This window comes from Chlorocebus sabaeus, chromosome 1, assembly GCF_047675955.1.
Source record: "Chlorocebus sabaeus isolate Y175 chromosome 1, mChlSab1.0.hap1, whole genome shotgun sequence".
In the NCBI taxonomy this organism is placed as follows: Eukaryota; Metazoa; Chordata; class Mammalia; order Primates; family Cercopithecidae; genus Chlorocebus; species Chlorocebus sabaeus.
This window is the reverse complement of record NC_132904.1, coordinates 126,564,868-126,590,404: the sequence shown is the minus strand read 5'-3', so window position 1 is coordinate 126,590,404 and position 25,537 is coordinate 126,564,868. Positions and strand designations below refer to the sequence as shown.

Here is a 25,537-nt window from a genome sequence, read left to right as displayed (position 1 = left end):
GCAGCTTCTCTGTGAGCTTCTCCTTAACCATTGCAACCCACAGTGATCTTTCCTTCCCCTGAATTCCTGTCAGATTTTGTGTTTTACTATATCGCACGCTGACTGGCATTATTAGAGAGCCAATCGCATTCAAAGCGCCGGCCTTCCCAGTTAGCAGGGGATCCTAGAGGACAAGGTCTGCTTCTATTCGTCCACCCTGCCTCTCACATTGAAGACAGCTGATGCTCAAAATATTTGATGGTTTGTGTAATGCCACCAGCAAATAACCCTAAATCACAAATTTGCTTTTGTGATACAGTATACGAAATTTAAAACATAAACCTATCTCTGTATTGTTTCATGCCTTATATTCTGCAATTCCTGACAACAAATGAGGTAAGCTGTGTACTGGGGACGCGGGGTACTAGCTCTAGGGGAAACCGGGTAAATGTTAAGCCACACCAGGCCAATGAAACTACGCCTCCATGAAATTAAAATAAACCGGATTATTGACGGCGTGCCTAAGCAGTAACGGGCAGGCTTCATTTAATTACCAGAACTAGGAAGCGTTTTAAAGCGTCTGGAAGTCTGGGTCTTAGCGGTGACTGCTGCAGGCGGCTGTTCCGCGGCACTTCAGGAATCCGCGCCCGCTCTTGGCGAGCATGCGCCCTGTGCGCGCTCAGGCTCAGGCTCAGGCTCCGGCTCAGAGACTACCGCGCGCAGCTGCCGTTAGGGCGGCTCCTCTCCAGCAGAGGGCGCCGGGCAGCGCCGCTCCTCAGGGCGCGCGCGGCCGCTCTCCCAGCATGCCTCGCTCCCGTGGACGTCGACCCGGAAGCTGTCGCCGGCGGCCGGCCGGCGGTCAGCCTTAACACAGGCCGGGCTGCGGAGCGCGGTCGCCGAGGTTTGCGGCGGCAGCGGGCCGAGGCCAGCGGAGAGGACCTGGATGAGCCCACTTCAGGTCGGGGCTGAGTGTGGGCGCGCGGTTCCCGGCGGCGTGGGACCCAGTCTCTGCCGGCCGCCGCCCTCTGCGTGTGTAAGTGTCCGTGGGCCCCAGGGCCCTGCACCGCCCGCCCCGAGGCCGCGAAGAGGCCCTCCGCCTGGGGCAGTATGAAGGCCGCAGAGTTTTCCTCCAAAGCCGCACCTCGGCTGGAAGGGGCGAGTTCGAGGGCTCTGTTAGTGTTAGCAATGGGGAGACGCGGAGCTGCCGCTGTCGCTTTGCGGTGCCTGTAGGACTTTGAGGCCCCGGAGCCCCGGTTCCCTGAAGAACACCCAGATCGCCCCATATGAGACACAGTTCATGCCCCCCTTCCCTGACTCTGAAGTAAAATCTTGAGGGCTGTCATCTGGGGAAGCCACCTTGTCCAATCAGCCATGAAGACAGAAACAGTACCACCGTTCCAGGAGACTCCAGCTGCATCCAGCTGTCACCTCAGTAACCTGTTGAGTAGCCGGAAGCTGATGGCTGTGGGGGTCTTGCTCGGCTGGCTCCTGGTCATACACCTTCTGGTCAATGTGTGGCTGCTGTGCCTTCTGTCTGCATTGCTAGTGGTGCTGGGAGGATGGCTGGGCTCCAGTGTCGCTGGAGCGGCTTCGGGTCGACTGCATCTGGAACGCTTCATCCCATTGGCCACCTGTCCTCCATGCCCTGAGGCAGAAAGGCAGCTGGAACAGGAGATCAACCGCACCATCCAGATGATTATTCGAGATTTTGTGTTATCCTGGTACCGTTCCGTGAGCCAGGAGCCAGCCTTTGAGGGGGAAATGGAGGCAGCCATGAAAGGGTTGGTCCAGGAGCTTCGGAGAAGGATGAGCATGATGGACTGTCATGCTCTTGCCCAGAGCGTTCTGACTCTCTGCGGTTGTCACCTGCAGAGCTACATTCAGGCAAAGGAGGCCACTGCAGGGAAGAATGGTCCAGTTGAGCCTTCTCATCTCTGGGAGGCTTACTGTCGGGCTACTGCCCCACATCCTGCTGTGCACAGCCCCAGTGCTGAAGTCACCTATACACGTGGCGTTGTGAATTTGTTGCTTCAAGGGCTGGTGCCCAAGCCCCACTTGGAGACTCGTACCGGACGCCATGTAGTGGTTGAACTCATTACATGCAATGTAATCTTACCACTGATCAGCAGGCTGTCAGATCCTGACTGGATCCACCTTGTACTCGTGGGTATCTTTTCCAAGGCCAGAGATCCAGCACCTTGCCCAGCCAGTGCCCCCGAACAGCCCTCAGTGCCCACATCGCTGCCACTGATTGCGGAGGTAGAGCAGCTTCCAGAAGGGAGAACTTCTCCAGTAGCAGCCCCAGTATTTCTAAGTTACAGTGAGCCAGAGGGTCCTGCAGGCCCCTCCCCAGAGGTTGAAGAAGGCCATGAAGCTGTAGAGGGAGATTTGGGTGGGATGTGTGAAGAAAGAAAAGTAGGAAACAACTCATCTCATTTCCTACAGCCAAATCTTCGAGGTCCCCTGTTCTTATGTGAAGACTCAGAGCTGGAGTCTCCACTGTCTGAACTGGGCAAAGAAACCATCATGCTCATGACTCCAGGCAACTTTCTCTCTGACAGGATTCAGGATGCCCTGTGTGCCCTAGAGGGTTCCCAGGCTTTGGAACCCAAAGATGGTGAGGCATCTGAAGGAGCAGAGGCTGAGGAGGGTCCAGGGACTGAAACAGAGACAGGCCTGCCGGTCTCCACACTGAATTCCTACCCAGAGATCCAGATCGACACAGCAGACAAGGAGATAGAACAAGGAGATGTTACCACCTCTGTTACAGCTTTGCTGGAGGGGCCAGAAAAGACCTGCCCCTCACGGCCCTCATGCTTAGAGAAGGATCTCACCCATGATATGAGCTCCCTTGATCCTACTCTGCCACCAGTTCTGCTTTCCTCCTCTCCACCTGGTCCTCTCAGCTCAGCCACCTTCAGCTTTGAGCCCCTAAGCAGTCCAGATGGCCCAGTTATCATCCAGAACCTTCGTATCACTGGCACCATTACAGCCCGAGAGCACAGTGGCACTGGATTCCACCCATATACACTCTATACTGTGAAGGTAACAGGATTAAAACTGTGGGTGCTCACCCGGGCTAGGAGTGGGTTTGGAAAGCAGTCAGTGAAGCAAATGTTCTCTGGGGAGAGACGCTCTTAGTTTGAAGTGTTTCTCTCAATAGGCATCTGTCTCTAAATGGTCTGAAGCTAATGTGTAAAGCAGAGTAGCATTTATCCTGTACTCACACAAACAATTCTGTAACTTCAGAGCTGCTAGAGTGCTGAGGGTTATATTTTCAGTGGTTCCCAAACTTGGCTGCACCTCAAAATCACTTGAGCTGCCTTGCATATATACAGATTCTGACACACACCGATGGGTTCAGATGAGAATTTCTAAGGAGGGGTCCCTGGATTCTCTCTTTATTTTATTTATTTATTTTATATTTCAAATGGAACTCTCCAGGTAACATAGAGTCAGCCTGTCCTATGGCCATTTTGGGAGAATTGCCTCTGTAATCCAACCAACCCTCTTCATATTATCTCTTGTCAAGTTGCTCCCAAGTCTGTGCTTAAACACCTCCAAGAGTCAAAAACTTGCTGTCTTCTGAGATAGATACAGGTAAATAACCTACCTTCCTAAAACAAAGTACAAAATATGCTAGTATTTTGAAAAAGAAATGAGCAGGGAAGAAGTTTAGAAAATTCTTGGGCAAGATCCCACCCATTGGATTTTCCTTGCCTTCCACTTGAATTTCTCTCATTTGAGTCCAGAAGCTACCGCCAGGCACAGCCTGCTTGCTTCACTCCTCCCCAAGAACTCCCAATCCAGGTGAGAGGGAGAAGGCCTTCCTTGATCTGCTCAACACAGCTGCATCATGACATAGCGTTTTAGAAAGTAACATTATGACATTTTCAAGTAAGACAGAATGGAAGTAATTAGAAATGCCTATATGTGAACACACAAACACACTCACACTCCTTGTAGGCAAATTGTAGAAGTACAGATCAGTATTGGTCATAAAATAACTGAGACTAGCCTCAAATGACTGGTATAACTTTGTTAACATTTTCCTGCCTTTTTGTTCTAATTCTGGATGTCCCTATGCCATGCACCTTTCTCACATTTAAGTGTTGGCTCTGGTTATTTCATCTTTTTTTAATGATTATTCCTATACTGACATTAAACAGCAGATTTTTTTTCCTCCTCAGTAGCAGAAAAATTAAGTTGATGAATAGAATGTTTAAGTTCACAGTCTTTCTCCCATTATTCTTTTTTGTTGTTGCTAGATTTTGACATCTGCTACTACTTCAATTAAGCATTAGAAAAGAGTAAAGTAAAAAATGAGAACAAAGTAATATAGCCAATTATGAGTAGTTTGAAATTGGTTTTAGATTTTTATATGGACGTATAACTGATTTTAAATTGTATATCAATATTATACTTTCTGATAGTAAATAGTTTTCAGTTTATGTGATGGAAGTAACCATAACAGTGTTGAAAATTGGCCCTCGAGGAGCGGCATATTCCGCAGAAAGCCTCATAGTTCCCAAATGCTCCAGGCTTGAGAGCCCCACCCTGAATGTCACGGGTCTCTCTTATCTGGTCTTTTCCTCCTCAGTACTGTTCTGAGAGACTGGTTTGCTCACATTAGCTCATAATGAATACCCTCTCTGTCTCCAAAAAATTGTAAAGCACCAGCCACAAGTCCCACCAACAAGGAGTTCGTTTTTTCCATCTCTTGCCCACAGTATACCTCAACCAAAAAATAATAACCTATTCCTAATGAGAAGGCACACATATATACTTCGCCCACAACGTTTCATTGTGTCTTAACTACCCTGTCAAGAAGCGCGCCCCCAAGCTGAGTTGCAGATTCCATGCTATCTGTGGTGTTCACTCTTTGGGGAACATGAGGTGTAAGTCATCTTTTCCACATACCAACCCCTCTAAGCTTAGGAAGACAGTGGACTTTGACCCCTTATCACATCTCCAATTTTCATGTGACTTCTATGATACAGATGATAGGTACTTAGGAAAAATTCAGTTTAGCTCTAAGAGTAACAATCAGGAAAGTTAATCTGCCTGTAACAAAACAAATACCCTTTAATGTATTCCAGATAAACAAATGATTTTTATCTCCTGTTTGGATTACTTGTTCTTCCCTTAACTAATATAAATAATCATGGGGGAGTATAATGGAAAAATGGTTTTCCCCTTATAATGTTTAGCCCTGTAATTTAAAGGTGATAGAGGCAGCATCATTTTTATGGATGTTATGCCTTCTATTCAAATATTCATTTGAAAAATAGTTATGTAGCCATTTTTGTAAGTAAAGAAAGTATCTGGGAGAGGGAGCTTTCAGATGAAAGTAGTAGTGTGGAGGAGTGAAACTCATTTCTGACTTTCTGAGCAATTAGATATAGGAGGTTCTGGAACAGAATAGGAACATCTCCCTCCCTTTGTTCTTAGTTTCTTACTCTTGCTATGTGGCCATTGACCAAGTAGTCAGTAAAGCCAGAATAGAAGATTGCTGAAACCCGGCTGATTCAGTCAATCAATTTGTTCATTGAACAGTACGAGACAGCCCTTGATGGTGAAAACAGCAGCGGCCTGCAGCAGCTGGCCTACCACACCGTGAATCGTCGCTATCGAGAGTTCTTGAATCTGCAGACCCGTCTGGAGGAGAAACCAGATCTACGAAAGTTCATCAAAAGTCAGGAGTTTCCCCAACCCCTACTGCCACTTGCTTCCCACGTCAAACCACCCTGGCTGGCCTGTTGGTTTACGGGAGGGACTGGGGAGGAGAATGCTGTTTCAAGGTTCTCTGCTCCCTGGGTTTGCTTCAGGAGTTCTGAGGTTTAGTGCTGGGCAGCAGCAATCACATTCTTTCAGAGGTAGTCCTTTACTGCCAACTGCTTTGTTCTGGAGCCCCATCTAGTTTAAGATTAAAAAGTAAGTGTTCACATTTCCATCTGTGCCTGTAAGTTAGTGTCAGGAGTTAAATTAACTTTTCCAGATTCATAGATAGGTGGTTCTTAAATATTAAAATATTACACAGAAGTTGTTGCCACCTTCTTTCCTTTAATACCCAGATCTTTTGTGTGCTGTTTGACAACTCGCAGGCACGGAGGACCTTTTTTTTTTTTTTAAGACGGAGTCTTGCTCTCATCACCCAGGCTGGAGTGCAGTGTCACAATCTCGGCTCACTGCAACCTCCGCCTCCCAGGTTCAGGCAATTCTCCTGCCTCGGCCTCCAGAGTAGCTAGGATTACAGGAGCCTGCCATTACGCCTGGCTAATTTTTGCTTTAGTAGAGATGGGGTTTCCTCATATTGGTCAGAATGGTCTTGAACTCCTGACCTCAAGCAGTCCACCAGCCTCGGCCTCCCAAAGTGCTAGGATTATAGACATGAGCCACCACCCCTCTCTAAATATTTTTTTAATGTAATAAAATTTCACTCTAAGAATTAGCTAGTAACTGGTTACTTTGTTTTTTAAAAATGGTGATGATTACCCAAATAAACAGTTTAACAAGTTTGGGCATAAATTATGCATTTTCTTTCTTAATATAATAGCTAATACTGAGCCAAGCTTGAAAATGTGTGCCAGGTTCTCTCCTAAGCACTTTACACATATTAGCTCTTTTAATGCTCCCATCAGCCTATGAGATAGGTACCCTCATTGTCCTCATCTTATAGAAGAGAAACAAAGTCAGAAAGATAACACAAATAGTCTAAGATCGTTATTATAGTAGGGATTTAGCCCAAATTTAAACTTGGGTCTCTGCACTTTAGAACCCTCTCTTGTAACAAGTTAGTGTTATGTGGATCATATGGATCATACGTATATTTGGAACTCCTGAAATTTTTTTTTAATCTAAGGAAATACATTCAATAGTTCTGTTTTCTTTATATGTTTTATATGGAATAGTTCTCTGTGAATGTTAAATGAGTGAATATTTTGGGTTTTTTTAGATGTGAAGGGTCCTAAAAAGCTCTTTCCAGATCTTCCATTTGGAAATATGGACAGTGACAGAGTAGAAGCCCGTAAGAGCCTCCTAGAATCATTCCTAAAGGTCAGCATCCTTCTCTTTTGGCCTTGTTCTCATTTTAACCTGGGTGTCTAACCCCAGAACACCCAAGCCAAAGCGGAGAGATCTGGGGACTGGAATTTATCTTTAAAATTTTTGTGTGTATTTTATTTTTGCAGCAACTCTGTGCCATTCCGGAGATCGCTAACAGTGAGGAGGTGCAGGAGTTCCTTGCTCTGAACACAGATGCTCGTATTGCCTTTGTCAAGAAACCATTTATGGTCTCTAGAATAGACAAGGTACCAGCAGGGCCACTGTGCTCAGCTTTAGTTTTGATCTATAAATGAGGAGGATTCATCAGAATGGAGGCAGTGCTTGAAAAATAAGAGCAGTAGGGTGTGGGAAGGGGCAGCACAGAGGCGTCAATAGAACACGGACTCAAATTGTCAAGACCTGTTGCCAAATATTGGGTGAATCATCAGCTCACTGAATCACAGGTAACAGCTGGTGGGAAACAGTACCCCAACACTCTTAAGTGTACACATATCTCCTGGGGGTATTACTGTATTGTTACACTGTTGGAGGCATGTAAAGATCAATCTGTGTCTTCACAGATAGCTGGCAGGAGGGGTGGTCTTTCAGAGGGTAAAGGTCATTTCCAGTGTTGGGTCACCCAGGAAAGAGAGCCGTAAGACAGGATACGAGGCTGGATTTAAAGTGGTGTCATGGTTCTCCGCTAGAGAACACAGTATGGAGAGAATTGTACCTTCTTCAAGAAGTTGTCTCAGCACCTATGGAGATGGTAGGAAGAAGGACGTTTGTGTAACATGTCGGAGCTTGTAAGCAGTGATTACCAACTGATATGAGCGTCTCTGGGGCAGAAGTCTGAGGCTTAAGTTTGTCAAAAGTGATGTGTGTTTTATCAGGTTGGGAAACACGCATTGGCGGAAGAGGAGCCTCCCTCTTCTCACCTAGGCTTACAGCGACAAATAAAATAGAATTTCATGTAGTGGGTGTTAGGGGATATCCACTGCTATGGAAAAAACTACAAACTAAAAAGGGATCAACTGGGTAAATGCCCAGAGTTCCATGCAGATATCATTCATCCATTATTTCCACATCGACTTATTGGATGCCTGTTTTGAGTCAGGCACTCTACTAGTTGCTGTTCATACATCAGTGAATGAGACAGATGAGGACCTCCCCACCCTCACAGACTACAGTTCTGTGATCCTGGAGAACAAGTTGTATTTTCTAAGCTGCATTATCTAAATTCATGCATCCTCAGTGTTCTTTCCCTGGTTTGTTCTCCCCTAGTCTTTACTGTAGTCTGCTGACCACTCTCTTCAGCCTTGTCTTGGCTAAGCTAGGTTACTCCTTGGGGAGGAATACCACAAGAATGAGTCAAAGAAGGCATGGTGCTGCTCTGAGCCAGCAGTGTTAATTAGCAGGAAGCACCAGAGGAAGAGTAAATGTTTCATTCTGTTTCTTTGATAGTTTAAGGTTTCATTTGTACATTGTCCTTTTTAGCAAATATCTGTATGTCATCTTGCCATTCTGAAGAAATAGAGGTTATTCTTAATCTTCAGTAAGGATTATTTTATTTGGTCTTTATGAGTAGAGAAGTTACAACAACTCAACTCCAGATATCTTAGTTTTGACCTGAGTGATTTTTGTTATTTTTTCTGTACTTAAAGAAAGAAATTGTTTGAATTGACTAGAAAAACTGATTGTTTGCTCTGTGTAAGTTACTCTAAGCATGTTAATATTACCTATGCCCCTAAACTGTATTTTTATTTTTGATCATCTTCTTCACTCTTCCTTTCTCTTTATACTCCTGCCTATGTACTTCCACTGGTGCACATGTTGATGAAGTTGTTATCAATTTGGAAACTAGAAATCACTTTTTTATATAAAAAGAAAGAAATTGAAAGATACATCATCAGCCCACATAACTCCTAGGTTTTTATTTCTCTCACTGTTGGTTTTGGCTTCTTTTCCCATGGCATTGTTTGTTTTACTCCTCAAGGAAAAAGATATTTATGGCCATGGAAAAAAGGAAAGATAGTTGTCACTAAGTCATTAGCTGGTATTTGACCTTGGTACTGGGTAAGGCTTTGCTAGAGAGTCTGGCCCCTCTCCTCATCCTGTTGCATAAAGTGCTGTGAGGCGACTGCTTGCTTGGCAGTTTCCATCTGTGGATGTGGATGGCCTTACTGACCCTGCACCTCTGACCCCTGCAGATGGTGGTGAGTGCCATTGTGGACACCTTGAAGACAGCGTTTCCTCGCTCTGAACCCCAGAGCCCCACAGAGGAGCTGAGTGAGGCCGAGACCGAAAGCAAGTCCCAGACAGAAGGCAAGAAGGCTGGCAAGTGAGAAGCCCTCAGTCACCCAGGGACCTTTCCCCAGTTCCCAGATTGATCCCCAATCCTCAGCCAACACTCACCCTATTCTCAAGCCCTAGAGGAGAGGAGGTGGGTCAGACATACCACTTTTTAGGCGAAGCTAGACCCCAGGCTCCTCAGTGCTCCACCCGGAGGAGCCTGTGGTGCTGCAGAGGCAGCACTGCTGAATGTTTGGTTTTGCCATGGGAACCTGGGGCCCAACTGACCAGGGATGTTTGACTAGGAGGAATACTCTCTTTTGAATAGGATATTCTCTTTTCTCTTTTCCTGGAAAATTGAGATGTTTCTTTCCTACTAAGAATTAAGGCTTATAACTGATCTCTCTTTGCCATCATTTCTGGAAATCTTGGCCCAGAAGTTGCATATATTAGCAATAAACAGGAAAGGGCTAGAATGGAAACCCACAGGGCCTATTTTAGTAACTGGTTGACTCCTGCTACTCTCTCCTGCACTAGGGCCCCAGCTGTTTCCTGGCAGCATTCAAAGCCAACATGTGGCAAGCAAGGGCACCACATGTACCCTTACTGCAAATTTCATCTGTGTCTGGTCCCTATGAAGAAAGAGTATCTGTGTGTGTGTGTGTGTGTGTGTGTGTGTGTGTGTGTGTGTGTGTCTGACTCTTTGTCTCTGTGCTTATGTTTCGTGGGCCAGCAATAACAGACTCACAGCACCTAACCTTTTCTTACCTGGGCCCATCTATTGAAGGATGACCATGATACCTGTGCTTATGAGTCTCTGTCCCTTGAAACATTGATGTTATCACTTGCAGTTCCTTCTCTAGTTTTATTTGGAACACAGGGGGAATAAATGGATGTCCAAAAAGGATACTCCGTGAACCGCAATAATAAAAACTTGGTCTATGCCACGTGTCTGTTTAATCTTCAGCAAATTTTTAATGAGTGCCTAGTATGTGTTAGCTAATCTTTCCTGTGGGAATATAACCATGATGCAGACTGATGCGAGTTTTACTTAGCAGAAGCCATTTCACAAGTGCACTGTAGACCTAGCTGAGTGTATGCGTTACATTATCTAGTAAGAATTGTGAGAATATACACTGTTTGGGAGATTGCAGGGCCAAGGCTTTCCTGGCAGCTCTGACCGTCTGACCACAGTAAGGTCCCCAGAATACGTACAGATATTCTTGTTGTCATTTATTATCAGTACTTGCCAGCCCTTTGTGTGGGGCTCAAGACCATAAATTACATTCTGTTTCTGCTCTTTGTTTCTGTACCAGGTCCAGGCTGAGGTTCTCATCCAGTAAAATTTCTCCAGCACTAAGTGTGACTGAAGCACAAGACAAGATTCTTTATTGTCTCCAGGAAGGCAATGTGGTAAGAACCAAAACCCAAAGAATGTGGGGCAAAAATGTCTGAGATATTGGTCCTACAGTTATAGGCAGTTGAGATATTCTCTAAGTCAGAAATGTCCTGCTAAATGACTTCATCAGCCTTTGGATCTCCAACTTTTATGCTAAAAGTATTTTCTCTGAGGGGTTTGGAATTCCTACCAGTTCTGGCTTGGCAGGTTGGCTTCTCAACCATGGTGGGTTTGGGATAGTGGATGACAAGATGAGAAAGAAAGCTAGTTCCTGGAAAAAAATGGATGACGGAAAATGTGTGCAGATTTGATAATCCCAGGGCAGGCCTGTATTACCTGCAACTTGGGTAAAAAATAAAATCTTTCCTAAAGTAGTCATAGCATCAATTGGCTTTTATACCCAAGGTACTTACGCAGGGGAGAGGCAGGGAAACCTAGAGTGCCACATTTGCTCCCCTACTGTCAGCATTCCATATGTGATATGCCACCGGCTATTTCTTAGGAGTCCGAGACCCTATCCATGTCTGGGATGGAATCTTTTGTTGAAAAACAGACAAAGTTACTGGAAATGCAGCCAACAAAAGCCCCAGAAAAAGATCCTGAACAGCCCCCTAAAGGATATGTGGACAGTTGCTTGTCAGATGCAGCTGTGCCAGCCCAAGACCCCAGCAACAGCGATCCAGGTGAGTGGCGAGGTCTCTGCTCCCATGGAGAAGGGAGCCAGGGTGGCATCCACTTGGGACTTGGGATAGTTGGAGTTTGTAACTTTGATTTCTATGCCATTCAGCTGAGCATGCTGTGTGTTGAACTCCAGTGTTAGAGGTACTGTGTTGGGGCACAGAGATGAGTGGGACACAGTTGCCAGAGCGGAATCAAGCAGCAGAGCAGGGCACAAACACGGGGAGTTCTAATCCAGCAGGACGAGATCGTGCTGATAATATTGATAGCTCATTGAACTTATTTTTGGCATATCAGACTCTTGGATTTCTTTAGAAACTTTCTTCCTTTAGTGTCCCGGTTTCCTGGTTTCCTTTATGCCCTTCTTGTGGCTTCTTAGTCCAGTCTCTTGGCCCCATGATCCACCTGCCAGAGCTTGATTTTTGGCTCACTGTTTCTATTCTACATGCTCTTCCAGGGTGACCCCAGCTGTACTCTTGGCTTCAGCTGTAACGCATGTGTGGTGATGCCTTAAATATTGAACATTGTATATCTTCACTTGGATATACCATGGGCAACTGAAATATAATGAGTTCAAGATGGAAATTGTCATATTTCCCCAGATCTATTCTTTTTTCTGTATTTACTGCCATGGCAGATGATACCACCTAGTTACCCAACATAAAGCAGGGAGAGAGAAGAGATGAAAGCTCTACTTCTTCCTTATTTGCATTGGAGGCAGAGCAAGTTCGCCTTCCAGGAGAAGAGCAGATGTGTACTCTATAGAAGAAAAATTCAAAGCTCTAGATATTAATTAGCATATTTACTGAACTAGAACTTAAAATAAGTATATCGGTTCCATCAAGATAAAGCCCTCTGTTGAGAATAAAAGATCGCAAAATCTTGGATTCAAAAATGGGGAAAAAGCTTATTCTTTCTCAGGTGCCCATGAACAAATCACCTGACATCTCTTCTGAGGGCCTCAATTTAAGTCTGTGAAAAGGGGATTGACAGCCCCATCCCGTCACACATATCTCACAATTAAGTAAATAAAGTAATATGACAGTGAAAGCATCAGAGGACTCTAAGAGACTGTAAAGATGGCGGGGGGGGCGGAGGCAATGCGGTAAGAATATCATTCTAGGCAAACTCCAGCCTGTACATGTTGCACATAGTATCTCTAGAGGGATGATTTAGGCCTGAAACCCTTCTTCTATCTCTGAGAGACTCAAAATGCTCATATGATTAAAAAAAAAAAAAATCCGTCATTTTCTTTAAGAGAACTGACTTGGTGGTACCTTGTTTGCTTTCTTATTTTTCACTGCTATAGCTAATTCTGACCACATGGTGGCAGCTCCAGGCAAATGCAAAACCTGCGAGAATCATACAATTGAGGACTAGGGCTCAGGATGATGCTGTCTCACAAGGAATGCAATATCCCATCTTTGAGAAGATGATTAGAAATCAAACAACATGTCAGCTCCCAATCTTTGCAATACAAACAGAAAAGAAAATATATGGGGTTAAGGGGGAAGTATGATTCAGTTCTAGTAGATCTGTCCAAATCAGAAGTCATTCGTGTTCAAGGAGAGCTGGGGCAAGGTGACCCAGAGAATACCCATTGGTCCTACACTAACAAAGTCATTGTTGATACTACTTATAATATTAATCACAGCAGTAGCACCAGATATCTCAGATTCATTCTGTAACATCACATACTTGGAGGCAAATCAGAAGTGACATTGGAACCCCAGGACAGGTTTAAACAACACATGCTTCCTTCCACAAAATACATTTATTCAGGAAACCTTAGTTTAGCATGGGTATAAGCTCATGTGTGGCCCTTCCGGTCTTTGAAACAGGAAGAATGTAGTAATTGTTATGGCATTTTACCAGAGGTGTGGTGTTCTTCCTAGAACCAAATGTTATCTCAAAATCGGGCTGAAGCCTCCTGAATCCTAACCCCACAGCTCTGTGTAATGGAGGTTTTTCAGGAAAGTGAATGCCAAATCTTTCCCCACTTCTGCCCCTGGTGTTTCCATAATGCTTTGTGGGGGTGAGTGGAATGCAAGGTTGGAAAGAGAGGAGGCCTTGCCAGTTGCACTTAGTCACTAGTTGTGAGCTTTTATTTGGAACAGAAAGTATTCAGCATCCTGGGGAAATATAGAAGAAATAGAAACTAAGTAGGCAAAATAAGTGCGCACGTGTGTGTGTGTGTGTGTGTGTGTATATACACATGTGTGTATATATATGATTAGAAGATATATATATATCTTTTAAAAACATAGAAGCATTCATTAGGTTACAATATCAGGAACATTAATTAAAAATGTGAAGAAATGCCGAGCCTGTCACTGAGCCTTCTAGATGAGTTAAACATCTCTTGATTTGAGTGGAGAGGGATTGCAGAAATACCAGATGATCGGCATGAAGGTAGAGAGACACAGGTGCCACCCAGTACCTTGAAAGATGTTCCTCAAGTATGGGTCTCTTCTGAGTTACTCTTGATGCCATTTTGTCCCTCAGGAACAGAGACAGAGTTAGCTGACACAGCCCTAGATCTGCTCCTCTTGCTACTAACAGAACAGTGGAAATGGCTGTGTACCGAAAACATGCAGAAGTTTCTTCGTCTTATCTTTGGGACCCTAGTTCAAAGGTAAGACTGCTGAATTCTCCCTCACATCAGAATCTCAAATTGCAGAAAAGGTGGATGCGATGCTGAATAGTGTCCAGGGAATCTGCAGTCCTAAGAGAAGATAGATTCTCTGTTACAGGGGTTACAGGAATCAAAAATGCCTTGAGAGTATCAGAAAGCTTTTATTAACTACCTTGTTGTCTACAATTTGAAAGTATCCAGTTCTGTAAGACTTCTGGCATAGTGTACTGAGTTGCAGACACTGTGTGTGATCCTAAAATACTGAGCTGAACTCTTCCTCCTCTCAATTTTCCACCCAGCTTTATCCTCCAGCCCCACACCTTTCACTTGGTTATGGTGGACATTTGTCTTAACTGACATTATGTCACCAGTGTGATGATAAACAGTGGGAAAGAAAAGGAGAAAACATCAGTGCTCTTGAAATAAAGATTGTTTTCTCTGAGAGGGGCATAAATATTCACAGCTGAAGTACTTACTGACACAGGATGGTAAAGAATAGAGGGAAATTTGGATTTGCAAGTTGGCTTTTCTAATCCAGGCTTTGTAATCCTCACACCATTTGATCTCCTGAAAGATTTGTACACAGGTGGAGTTTTTAGCTGCTGACTTTCTAACTGTGGAACTGATGTAAGCTTTGCTAACCTGAAGTAGGCCAGAAACACTCTCTCTGAGCCAGGCAGACACACGTAGTGCTTGGGTTTTGGCTACTCTTGTTTTGAACTCCCTCTTATGAGACATCCTGGCACATCCCAAAGTAAGAGGAAGCCAAATGCTGACCTTCTCTTAGCATGAGGCTCATGCTAACAGGTCACTTAAAAAAATATATCCTTATAAAAAAAAATTATGTGTCTATTCTTTACCAAGTTGAAAAGTTATTAACAGCAAGCAATTAAATCCCCCTTTTCTAAGTTGCATAGGATCAGGGAGGTTTAATAAACTTGAATCATAAAGAGGCCAAGTGAAAGAAGATGATGCACATCTATATTTGGTAAGTGCTTATGTATGCCAGCACCCAATCTCCATTTACATGTATTTTTTTATAGTGGTCAAGTGAGGTAGGTAGCCCCATTTTACAGAATGAGAAAATAGAGCTTGGCAAAGTCAGCTAACACGCCCAAGGTCATCATTAGTAGCACACTTAGAATTTTAAGCCAGATTTGTACAACTTCAACCCCAGTGTGCTTTTTTCATGTATCTTGTAGCCTTAAGACTGATCTCCAAGTGAAACCTGCATATAAAATGCTGACTGGTCTTTGTCCCTTTACGCTTTTCCCCTTGTACCTGCTCAGTATTCAGCTCTGCCACTAGAGTGCCTTTTTCTGAAAAACAAATCTGAACATATATTCTGCACTTAGAATCTTTCAGTAGTATCCTATTCCCTACCAAAGTGGTTTTTCCAGTATGTGTCCTAGGGTGCTAGGGTTCTGCAGAAGTGCTCCTGAAGCTAACTTAGAAGCTAAGGGAAAACTGAGTGGACCATGACCCAACCACAGAAGCTCCACTTCGATAAGTTTCATATACTGGGGATCTAGGTAAGGCTTTGTTTGGAAAAGGGCTCCACTCTGTTTAAAGTATGCACTTTTATTTCTTTATTTATATTAAATTTATATTAAAATTCTACCTCCTTTCTTACTTGGCGTGATCTAGTTTCAGTCTTATTTTTCATTTTCCACCATGTAAACTGTCCATCATTGCCTGAATATTCTGTGGTCTTTTACCCCCAGGCCTTTGCTCATCTTCCTGTATCTGACTTCAAATGGTCTTTCTCTACCTATTCTTTCCCTGTTCCTTCCATGTGTTCCTAACTTTCCCTCTTCTTGTCTGCTTGGCCTATTGCAAAACATTTTTCATATATTAAGCATAAAATGTCATTTATTCTGTGAAACCTTCTGTAGCATCTGCTCTCTTTCTCCCAGAATTAAGGAGTCCTCTTCCCTAACTCACAAAGTTTTGATAATAGTGCTTATCACAGTGTGTTATATAAATGATCTGCTTTTCCTACACTAGTGGTTGTCAACTGGGGGACACTTTTGTCCCCCAGGGGACACTTGCCAGTATCGGGAGATATTTTTGGTTGTCACAACTGGGAAGGGGATGTGGGATGCCTACTGGCATCTAGTGGGTGTAGGCCAGGCGTGCTGCCAGACATCCTTCAGCTACACAGGACAGTCCACCGTGCCAAACGAAATGAATTATCCTGCCCAAAATGTCAGTATTACTGAGCTTGAGAAACCCTGTGTAGACTGTTAGTTCTTTAAGGACCAGAACTAGCTTTGTGTCCCCAGCAGCTTATACAGGGCCTGGACATAGTAGGTACTCATTAAATATTTAATAAAGAAATAAACATTTCCCTTCCCAGTACCTTTACACTTGAGAGTATAGTCTCTTTAGTTGTATTCTGTCACCTCTGTATGTCACTAATTAGGCCTTCATTTTTCTTCTTCTTTTGGATTTCCCTTTGTTAATCTTCTAAGTGGTTTAAAGAAAAAAAAAAAAAGAGAGAAGATCCCAAAACTAGCTAGTATGTGATCATTAATGACCCCTTCTCCTTGAGGTCATTTACATGACAAATTGGTTTCAGAACACAAGAAATTATTCAGTATGAGGATGAAAGTATAGATGAGTTAGGAGAAATTCAAAGAAAGTTGAGATCCATATATAAAAGAGGTAGGAAAAAGTTTACCTGAAGTTTGAATAACTCAGAATATTCAAGGGCTTGGGCTAGTCCACATAGAGGAGAGATACCTATATTCTGGGAGTTAGAGAATGATCACAGAAATACTATTTCATGTAGCCAGGGTCCTGGGAGATCTAAGGCAGAAAAGTTAAATACGAAGGAAGCAAGCTCCAGGTGCATGGCAGACATGGCAAAGACAGGGTTCATTTTAGAGTTCAGAGCAGAGACTGTGAGACTTCTTTCTTTTTCATTTTTCATATATTGAGGATAAAATGTCAATATATGAAATACCAGTGAGATGGGATTTCATTCTGTCGCCAAGGTGGAGTGCAGTGGCATTGCAATCGTAGCTCACTGGGCTCACTCCTCCTGGGCTCAAGCCATCCTCCCACCTCAGCCTCCCAGGTAGCTAGGACTACAGGCACCACCCCCATGCTTGGCTAATTTTTTTAAGTTTTTGGTTGAGACTATGTTGCCCAGGCAGGTTCCTCATCTTTCCATTCCTATCCCTGACACTCCCCAACTACAACCACAACTCCAGTTAGCTGGGTAAAGTCTGGTGAATGAAGACTAGCAAAACCCAAGTGTAGTTCATGCCATAAAGGAAATCAGGGAGAGGGCTTACAGCTGAATTTCCCTTGACTTTCTCCTCTTTTCACATCCTGAGTTTTTGGTTTTTTGTTTTGTGTTATTCTATTTTATGGAAAAGCATCACTATTGAGATGGGAAAAGTGGGAGAACTCTGAATATATTTGGTGAATTTGAATGAAGCCACTGAATATTGTGCAAGAACAGAATTTTGCAGCTACTTTTGAAAACCTTGTAACTGTGGCCTATTATCTTTGTTCATCATACATATTTCCGGGTGAAGATGTTTTATACATGTTCAGTTATCTCATATCCCTTCCTGTCAACAAGTTCTTACTTATATCTAAGTATCCCACTTTATCCGTAACCCATTTGGTTTTGTATTAACTGCAATGAAAATAGGACCACATCTGGTTAGCAGTCTCCTCACCCAGGCTTCCACAGACTAGAATTAAATGAAGAATCTCATACTTCTCTGTTTGAAGCCAATCATGTATCCCTACAAATCATTTTTCCCATCTTTTTAATGACATTTTTGGCCCTCTTCTGAAGTACCTTATAGCTGATTTCACAGTTTTCCTGAAGCCCCCTTAAGATAGGAAGCTAGAAGTCATGGTATCTAAAGAAAGAACCGGTTCTTCCACCAGAGCTTCCAAAGATCTGGCATCAGTGGCCCATGGTCTCATACCTGCAAGCACCCTGTGCATTGTAGACATGGGACTAACTCATTTTAGCGTTCAGAGTGTACACGTTGATAATCTCATCAGCATCAGCATATTTACTGTCCAGCAAATGTTTATCGAGAGTTTACTTAGTGCAAATACTGTACTGAACACTACATGCACATGCTGTTCAAAAGCCACAGTTACTTTTGTACTGAACCTAATATTTAATTCCTCCAAAAGTCCTGCAAAAGAGGTATTATGACCCTCATTTTAAAGACGAGGAAGCTAAGGCCTATAATGAATGTGGGTTATCTAATCAAAATCACAGGGTTAATAAATATCACAGGCAGAATTTGAACCCAGGTTTTTCTGATTTATAGCTGTGATGATTGTCTAAATTTCAGGATCAGATCTTTGCCCTGCAATTCAGCAGGATAAAAGCCAACCCAAAAATATTTGTCTCCAAGTACTAGAGATTATCAGGCAGTTTGTAGAATCCAAACTGCATCTCCGTATCTACACACTTGCATCTAACATAAGGGCACTGCTGCAGTCCAAAGGCAGCCCATGTTACTGTCCCCAGGACAGTTGCAGGTTTTAATTTTTAAAAGTGGTGTATGCATTGCTACATGCTTCAGCTTTATTTGCTTTGGTAAGCCAGTGTGCTGGAAACTTAACATCTCCAGAGCTGCAGCACCTCTCCACTGCACCTTCTGCCTCTCCCACAAGAGGCATGATATGAAGTCCTGTTGTCTTCCATCTCCATGACTGCTGCCTAGGAGGCTACATCTTTGCCCTCCCTGAAACCATAGATAGCTGAGCCACATGCTTTTGCAGGGTACTTGGGTTCTCTTCCTTTAAGTTCCGTGCTTAAAAGAGCAGGATAATTGGTGTTGGTGCCACAGGTGGTACTGCCACTGCTCTAGTTATTTGGAACACACTGCAGTTTGACCATCAGGGATGCTAAAGTCACCAGATTTGAGTGCATCTCCTCCTTAAAATGTCCTCATTTTCCAGCCTCCAGTATTATTATCCCCAAGCAGGCAAGTTTATTTCCTCTACTTCCAACTTTGTGTACCCTCCTTGCACCTTCAAAAGACCTATATACATTACTGCCTTAGACACCATAGACTTCTGTCAAATTATAAGCACACTCTATCCTGCAAAGGGAAAAAAAAAACAAAAACCCAGAGTAAGTTCGACCTCATAACCCCTCCTTCTAAGCCAAAGTTGGAAGAGCTCTGATCTGAGCCAGGCTTGTAAATCTCCCTTGATTGTTGATGATGTGGAGAGAAGTGGGAGGGGAGCTGAAGAGAAGTTAGATGCCCAAAAAAGGCATTGTTAAGTCAAAGGGAAGTCTTGCATGCATGTGCGCCTAACCTCTTGTGTCAGCTTCTGTGCTGGGAACATCCAATTATGTAACAAGCAGCACTCCTTATTTGGAATGAGAGACAAAGGGAGGGGAAGGGGAGAGCGGGTGGCAGTCTGAGCCAAGGAGCAAATCCGCCTTGTGCAAACTCTGCTCATGCCCGAAAACAGAAGAAACTTGTAAATATCTCTACGAACATCAGAATCAGATTTAGCAAATTGGGCAAGTCCTCAGAGCTAGACTGGGTTGGAGGGAAAGAGGAGAGATATACTGTGCTCCATTGATGTTAGGGCGTTTGGGGCAGGAAGATCCAGCCAAGGTAAGGGGTAGGATTGGTGTGGAGCCCTGATGGAGAGTGAAGGAATGAGAAGAAGCTGGACCGGCGCCCTGCCTGGACACCCAGAGTAATGCCACGATAAAAATAGGAACCACGCCAGCAACAGAATGCGTGAATGCCACGTCCATGGTGCTGCCCTCCCCGTGGCCCCGACGATGGCATCCGACCTGTGTCAAAAGGGCAGCAGACACATTCCTGGCATCTGCGTCAGGATTTCTCAGTTAAAGAGGGAGTGTGTGTGTGTGTGTCTAAGATAGAGACAAAGTGTGAGTGTTTGGGGCATGTGGGAATGGAATGGCTTGGCAGAAAGTGGAGGGGGAGGTTCTGGCAGAGGGGAGTGTAAAGTGTGTAAAGTTAGGAAGTATACAGAGAGGAAAAAGAAAATAAAGGATGTGCAGGTTTAAGGGTCCAACAAGCAGGGGACCCAGGAGAAACTTGATGGCAAGCTCTGGACCTTACACCAGACCTTGGAATCACTTTCTTAGAGAAGATGTCGCTCTATAAACCATCTCCTAGAAAAGGTCAGGAGAGTTGTGGCAGAGTCTGGGAGAACTGGAGAGTGCTGTGCTGCAAGGCACAACGTCCATCTCCCTTAAGGACAGTTGGGAAAAGTTGACCATGAACCCTCTTGCTTCCACTATTCTCTTAGGATGCTTCAGAATCAAGGTGCTTTCTGAGTGGAACTCTGCTTCCAGGGCCTCCTCCTTGGTTGGGCATGTCTAAGTAGCAGGTGGATTACAGTTCTTTGTGACATTAGTTATTTCTTAAGAGAACCTCCAGGTCTGCCACCAAAAGGGCACAAGTAATTGCAATGGAAAAGGAACTGACGTTTATTACAATATTAATACCAGGAAAGCAGCTATGTACTGTTTGCATTAATGTTCAATTCTATGAGATAGACATATAGTTCTACATTTTATAAGTGAAGAAAATTACATTCAGGTAAAATAACGTTCCCAAAATCATAAAAGTCGTTAACAACCACACCTTAAGATTCCACTTAAGTCATCCTAGCCTCAGAGCTCATGTGTTTCCCACTGCTCTGCCCTGCCTCCCCTCCATGCAAGCTTCCCCACAAAGCAGTGTTCAGTAGAACTGGGTTCACCTGAAAGTTCCCTTGCCTTATTCCCATCTCGCCTCTCTTGCTTTCTATCCAGCTGGTCTCAGGGACACATGCATCTGATGGTAGCATATAAATTATTTTTGTCTGCATATTCTGATTTTATTTTTAAAGTACTTCTGAGCCAGAGATTGTCTCTTAGGTATCTCTATTTACATCCCATTCACAATCAGGAAAAGATTATTAACGTTAAGACTCAGAGTTTCTCAGGAAACATAGATTACAATTTTTTCCTTTGCTGTGTAACTTTTTCTTCCAGTTCAGCTCTGGTGCCTGGCTATGTCTTATACCCGATCTCTTCGTATGCACAGCTTTTCTAGAAATACGCATACTTTTGCAAGACCCCCAAATACAAAATTAAGTCAAGCTAAGTCTTCAGAATTCTCGGTTATTTTCTGGCTCTCTAATCATTGGCTTGGGCTGTTTTTAGAGGTGCCGAAATTGATTTTTGTCATTGATGACTTGCTCAGATTGTATTGTGGCTCCTTGGGAAGGAGTGCTGCTTGTCCCAGGCCTCTTCCATTAGGCCATGCCAAAGGGAAGCTCTTGACTGCTGTAGACTGGGTCAGGATGGGCCCTAGCAGTTTCCCCTGTCATATGAGTGGTCTGCCTGTCGTATTTCTTGGGTGTCACTTATTCTACACCCATCTTAGGGTAAAGACATCATGCCTTCCCTGGCACGTAGTGACAGTCTCTACTGGAATGTGTCTTTGAGATTGTAGCAGGCGGATGGCAGCTGACAGCCGTGTGCTTGTGCATTGTGTTTGCATTTCTGTGTGTGTGCTCTTGAAGTCTCATATACTCAAATAGAGGTACAAAATTGCTCATTGTAAAAGTTAACAAAAAACAGAATATCATGAGGTATTTAAACCTCAGAGCCTTTTTTTCCAAGTCGGGTTCTTGGTGTCTCTTGCCCATCTGTAACTGTACCAGGAGCCTAAGATTTTGACATTTTGATGACAGCTTTAGAATGTATGTCAGCATCCTGAGGGCAGGGACTGTGTCTTATTTCACATCATATCTTCAACACCCAGCCCCATACATAGAAGGCACTTAATAAATTTGTGTCAAATAAATGAACACAGAAGATCACACATCGTTCTACTGGAGGCAGTCCCTCTGCTTTTCACTATTAAGAATCTTAAGAATTCGTCAATAGTGCTGGGGGACCAGAAGCAAAATGGAAACTGAATCTTTCATTCCCTCCACACAGGGCGTACCCAGGTCTTCAATTAATTGGGGAATTCTGATTCCCAGAGCCATGGTACAGCCTAAGCAAAGAGGTTTGGGGGCCCTTCAGGCCATCTCCCATTCTAATGTCTCTCTCCTTTCCAAAGAGTACGGCGCCCCTCCCCAACCTAGGCCTCCCAGTATGAAGCCCCACCGAGCCTGCCCTCTCTGGAAGCATCTCCTGCCATTGTGCCTTCTCCACCTCTTTCCTTCCACGTGGAAAGCAAGAACATGGACTTTGAAGTCAGAACTGAATTCAGATCTTGCTTTGAGGCTATGTGACTTAGAACACACCACCCAACCACCTTTGCCTGTTACTGTCCAAATGGGAATCATAGCCTAGTGCATGCAGTTTTTTGGGGGTGTAAGAGATAATGTAGAGGTGAATGTTCGGGGGGCTTTATAGAGGAAGGTATAACAAAGCTAGATCTTGTGAGATAGGTGTCATTTAGACTGGTTTAGACTAAATAATATTCTGTACACTAAGACATTTTTAAAGCAGGTGGAGGGGCATTATTTCTACTTTCAAATAAAAAGTAATCTGGAATATTTTTAGCCAGCTTCTTTCTGAATGTGTGTTGCTTTTGTTGTTTCAAATAGGTGACAAAAAGCCTACCTAACTCCTGCTGCATGGCATGGGTACAGGAATTCTCCCTCTGGGCACCAGGTGGCGCTGCAGGTTAAACAATACCATTCACTGTCCTTTGAGGAAGACCTGTTTGTTTTGCAGTTACAGGTCCCCTGCCCTGATGTTCATACAGCAGTATTGAAGCCATTCCCTGGCTTGCTCCATGATTTAGAGGCCACTTATCTGCCTACTCCTTAGTGCCAGTGACTTTTAGATAAGCCCTGTTTCTTTCATCTTTCACCCTTCTTCCTTCTGCTCTAATGCGTCTTCAGCATGTTCTTGCTTCTCTGAGCAGTGTGGATGACCAGAAGTTGCCCCTTTGAGTGGATCCCACCATTAAAAATTCAATGTTGAAGCTGATTCATTCAGAACAGAGTGAGCAGAACAGAGTCTGTGGTGATGAGACCAGCTAGACATCTGAATTGAAAGAATTTTGTCAATATTCTCTATAAACTACTTGGACCTATATTCAGGGTCTCTTGTGATCCTAAAATCTTATACATTATGTATTCACTAAGGTAGAGATTGTCAGTGCTGAATAGCCCTGATATTAGGATCTTATCAACCTGTTACATATTCAAGGACGTTTCCTATTGCTTTAGGCCATGGATGGAGACTGTTTGACTCTCTCCCATTAATTTGGTTTTGGAGAAGCAACCATATGTTAATGCTTACTTTTGATCTTTACCTCTGTCCTTGCAGGCTTTTCCAAGTGCCCTTTGGAGAAGCAGAGCTATTTGGTACTGGAGCAGGGAGACAGTTGGATTAATTGGTGGGAAATATACTTTAGCTCTAATATAATGCTGGCCCTGAAAGATTTCTCGGGGGGAATTCAGCCTTCTTGGGAGGGAGGCTGGTGTGCAAATGCAGCATCAAGATGAGTTTCTCAACACCCACCTCCTCTCTCCCCCAGGTTTCCTTTTTGTTGTTTTTCCAGTTTTATTTATTACTCCTCTGTGTTTTCTACCCATAGTCTGTGCTCCCAAAGTTCTTATTCTGTGGAGATTCTGGAGTTACCACTTCGGTGTCCCTACATCCTTCATATCAGGATAGATGGCCTTCTACTTGGAAAGGTTTTACAATTCAGCCTGTAGACAGGAAACTGGAAATACTTTTGGGTAGCTCTTCTACACCAAGGTGATGGTGTTAATGATAGTCACTTTTCCTTCTCCTCTACACCCCCTCAGTGTTTTGTCTCTGTTTATCCTGGGCATCTGCTTCTCATATGTATTCTTTATTCTCCTCAAGGCTGGTCTTTTCCAGACTCCTCTGGCCATTTTCACAGCATAATTTGAAGTCCTACAATATCTGCTGATTTAAATAAATCCCTAATAATTTTCTTCCAAATCATGGCTGAGCACACTCTAAATCTGTTATCTGTAATATTTATGGAAATTTGGAGGTCAGCCCCTTCTGCGAGCACATAATTACTTATCACTTCTGCCTCCTCCAACCATTCCCTTCCCATCCTCCTTTCCTGTGGTGGGAGTTCTACGTGCAGAGCAGAACAGGGAGATCTCCCTGTGAGGTAAAGCCCCCATGAACAATAGGAGCTCTGGTTGTCAAGACGACCACTAAATTACTGCCTTCTTCCCTCTTTTGTGTCTTGCCTTTCTTCCTGGTGCTTCAGCACTAAGGGTTTTGGTCCCTCTCCCTGCCCTTTCCCCTCCACGGACTCAATTTTCTTCTGAATGGGTGGCCATTTTAATTACCTTCCCCCTTCCCCACCCCACCTCTCTGCCCTTGCCCTTGCTGCTGAGAAAGGCAGGGTCAGGATAACTACCTGGGGACTGAGAATGAGCCAGGCTTGCTGTTCACACGGGGACCAGGAAAGAAGAGACAGAGACATTGTGGATCCTGTAGTCTGCAGTGAAAGTTTTATTGTTTAGTATATAGAGGTCTGGTTGTCGCAAGGATTCAGAGATAGAGTTTTCATATTATCCAAAACCCCCTGGGGCCTCTTGCCAATTTTCTTAACCACTCAGTACCAAATGCTTTACCGGTTTCAGTATTTACTTCCCTGAGCCTGCCAGGAGAATAAGCTTTACAGTGAGAAAACTGAGGCATGAAATGCAAAACTTACTCCAGATCCAGCTGTCATTAGTTCCCTGGACCTGGTTGAATTTTTAAAGAAGGTCTAAAGGAGTCTTTTTCTCTTTTACATGTGCAAACACACAAGCACTTTAGAAATGCTTTTTATTTTTCTTATTTCATCTTGATGATAACTTTGTGAAAAAGGCAAGGCAAGAATTTGCCCATTTTATAATGAAGGAAACCAGAGCTCAGAGAGTTCGTTAAACTTTTATGTGGTTAAGCCAGGTTCAAACCTGTCTGTAGCTTTTCAGTGTTATTTTTAAAGTCTGTCAGTCCTGATTTTCTCAGAACTGGATTATAGTAAGTCAATAGCAACATAGTATGAGGCCAAAAAAAGGTTGACTTGAAAGACTTTAGAGGCACACTAGATTTGTGTATAGAAAACTTTCAGATTGACTGGGCATGGTGGCTTATGCCTGTAATCCCAGCACTTTGGGAGGCCAAGGTGGGCGGATCATTTGAGGTCAGGAGTTTGAGACCAACCTGACCAACATGGTGAAACCCCTCTCCACTAAAAATACAAAAAAAATTTGCCGGGTATGGTGGTGCATGCCGTTAGTCCCAGCTACTTGGGAGGCTGAGGCATGAGAATCGCTTGAACCCAGGAGGTAGAGATTTTAGTGAGCCAAGATTGTGCCACTGCACTCCAGCCTGGACGACAGAATGAGACTGTCTCAAAAAAAAAAAAAAAAAAAAAAGAAAAGAAAACTTTCAGACTGAAATCTTAAACATGTCACAATACTCAAATATAGAAGAAATTTTTGGAGCTTTCCCTTTACTATCAGTCTTATTTACCCTAAAA

The 25,537-nt window shown here is 43.8% G+C and overlaps 1 protein-coding gene across 3 annotated transcripts in view; it reads left to right on the top strand.

Annotated features, from left to right (window-relative positions):
- Positions 1 to 792: 792 nt before the first annotated feature.
- Positions 793 to 25,537, top strand: part of SNX19 (sorting nexin 19) — a 43,615-nt gene continuing 18,870 nt past the window's right edge. The window contains exons 1-8 of one of the 3 annotated variants that reach the window (XM_038004977.2): positions 793 to 3,024; positions 5,536 to 5,674; positions 6,935 to 7,035; positions 7,170 to 7,289; positions 9,234 to 9,364; positions 10,632 to 10,728; positions 11,217 to 11,397; positions 13,898 to 14,027. In XM_038004977.2, coding sequence (XP_037860905.1) covers positions 1,351 to 3,024; positions 5,536 to 5,674; positions 6,935 to 7,035; positions 7,170 to 7,289; positions 9,234 to 9,364; positions 10,632 to 10,728; positions 11,217 to 11,397; positions 13,898 to 14,027 — 2,573 coding nt within the window. In that variant the 5' untranslated portion in view covers positions 793 to 1,350. The other 2 variants (XM_008021535.3, XM_038004979.2) reach the window with 2 other exon arrangements.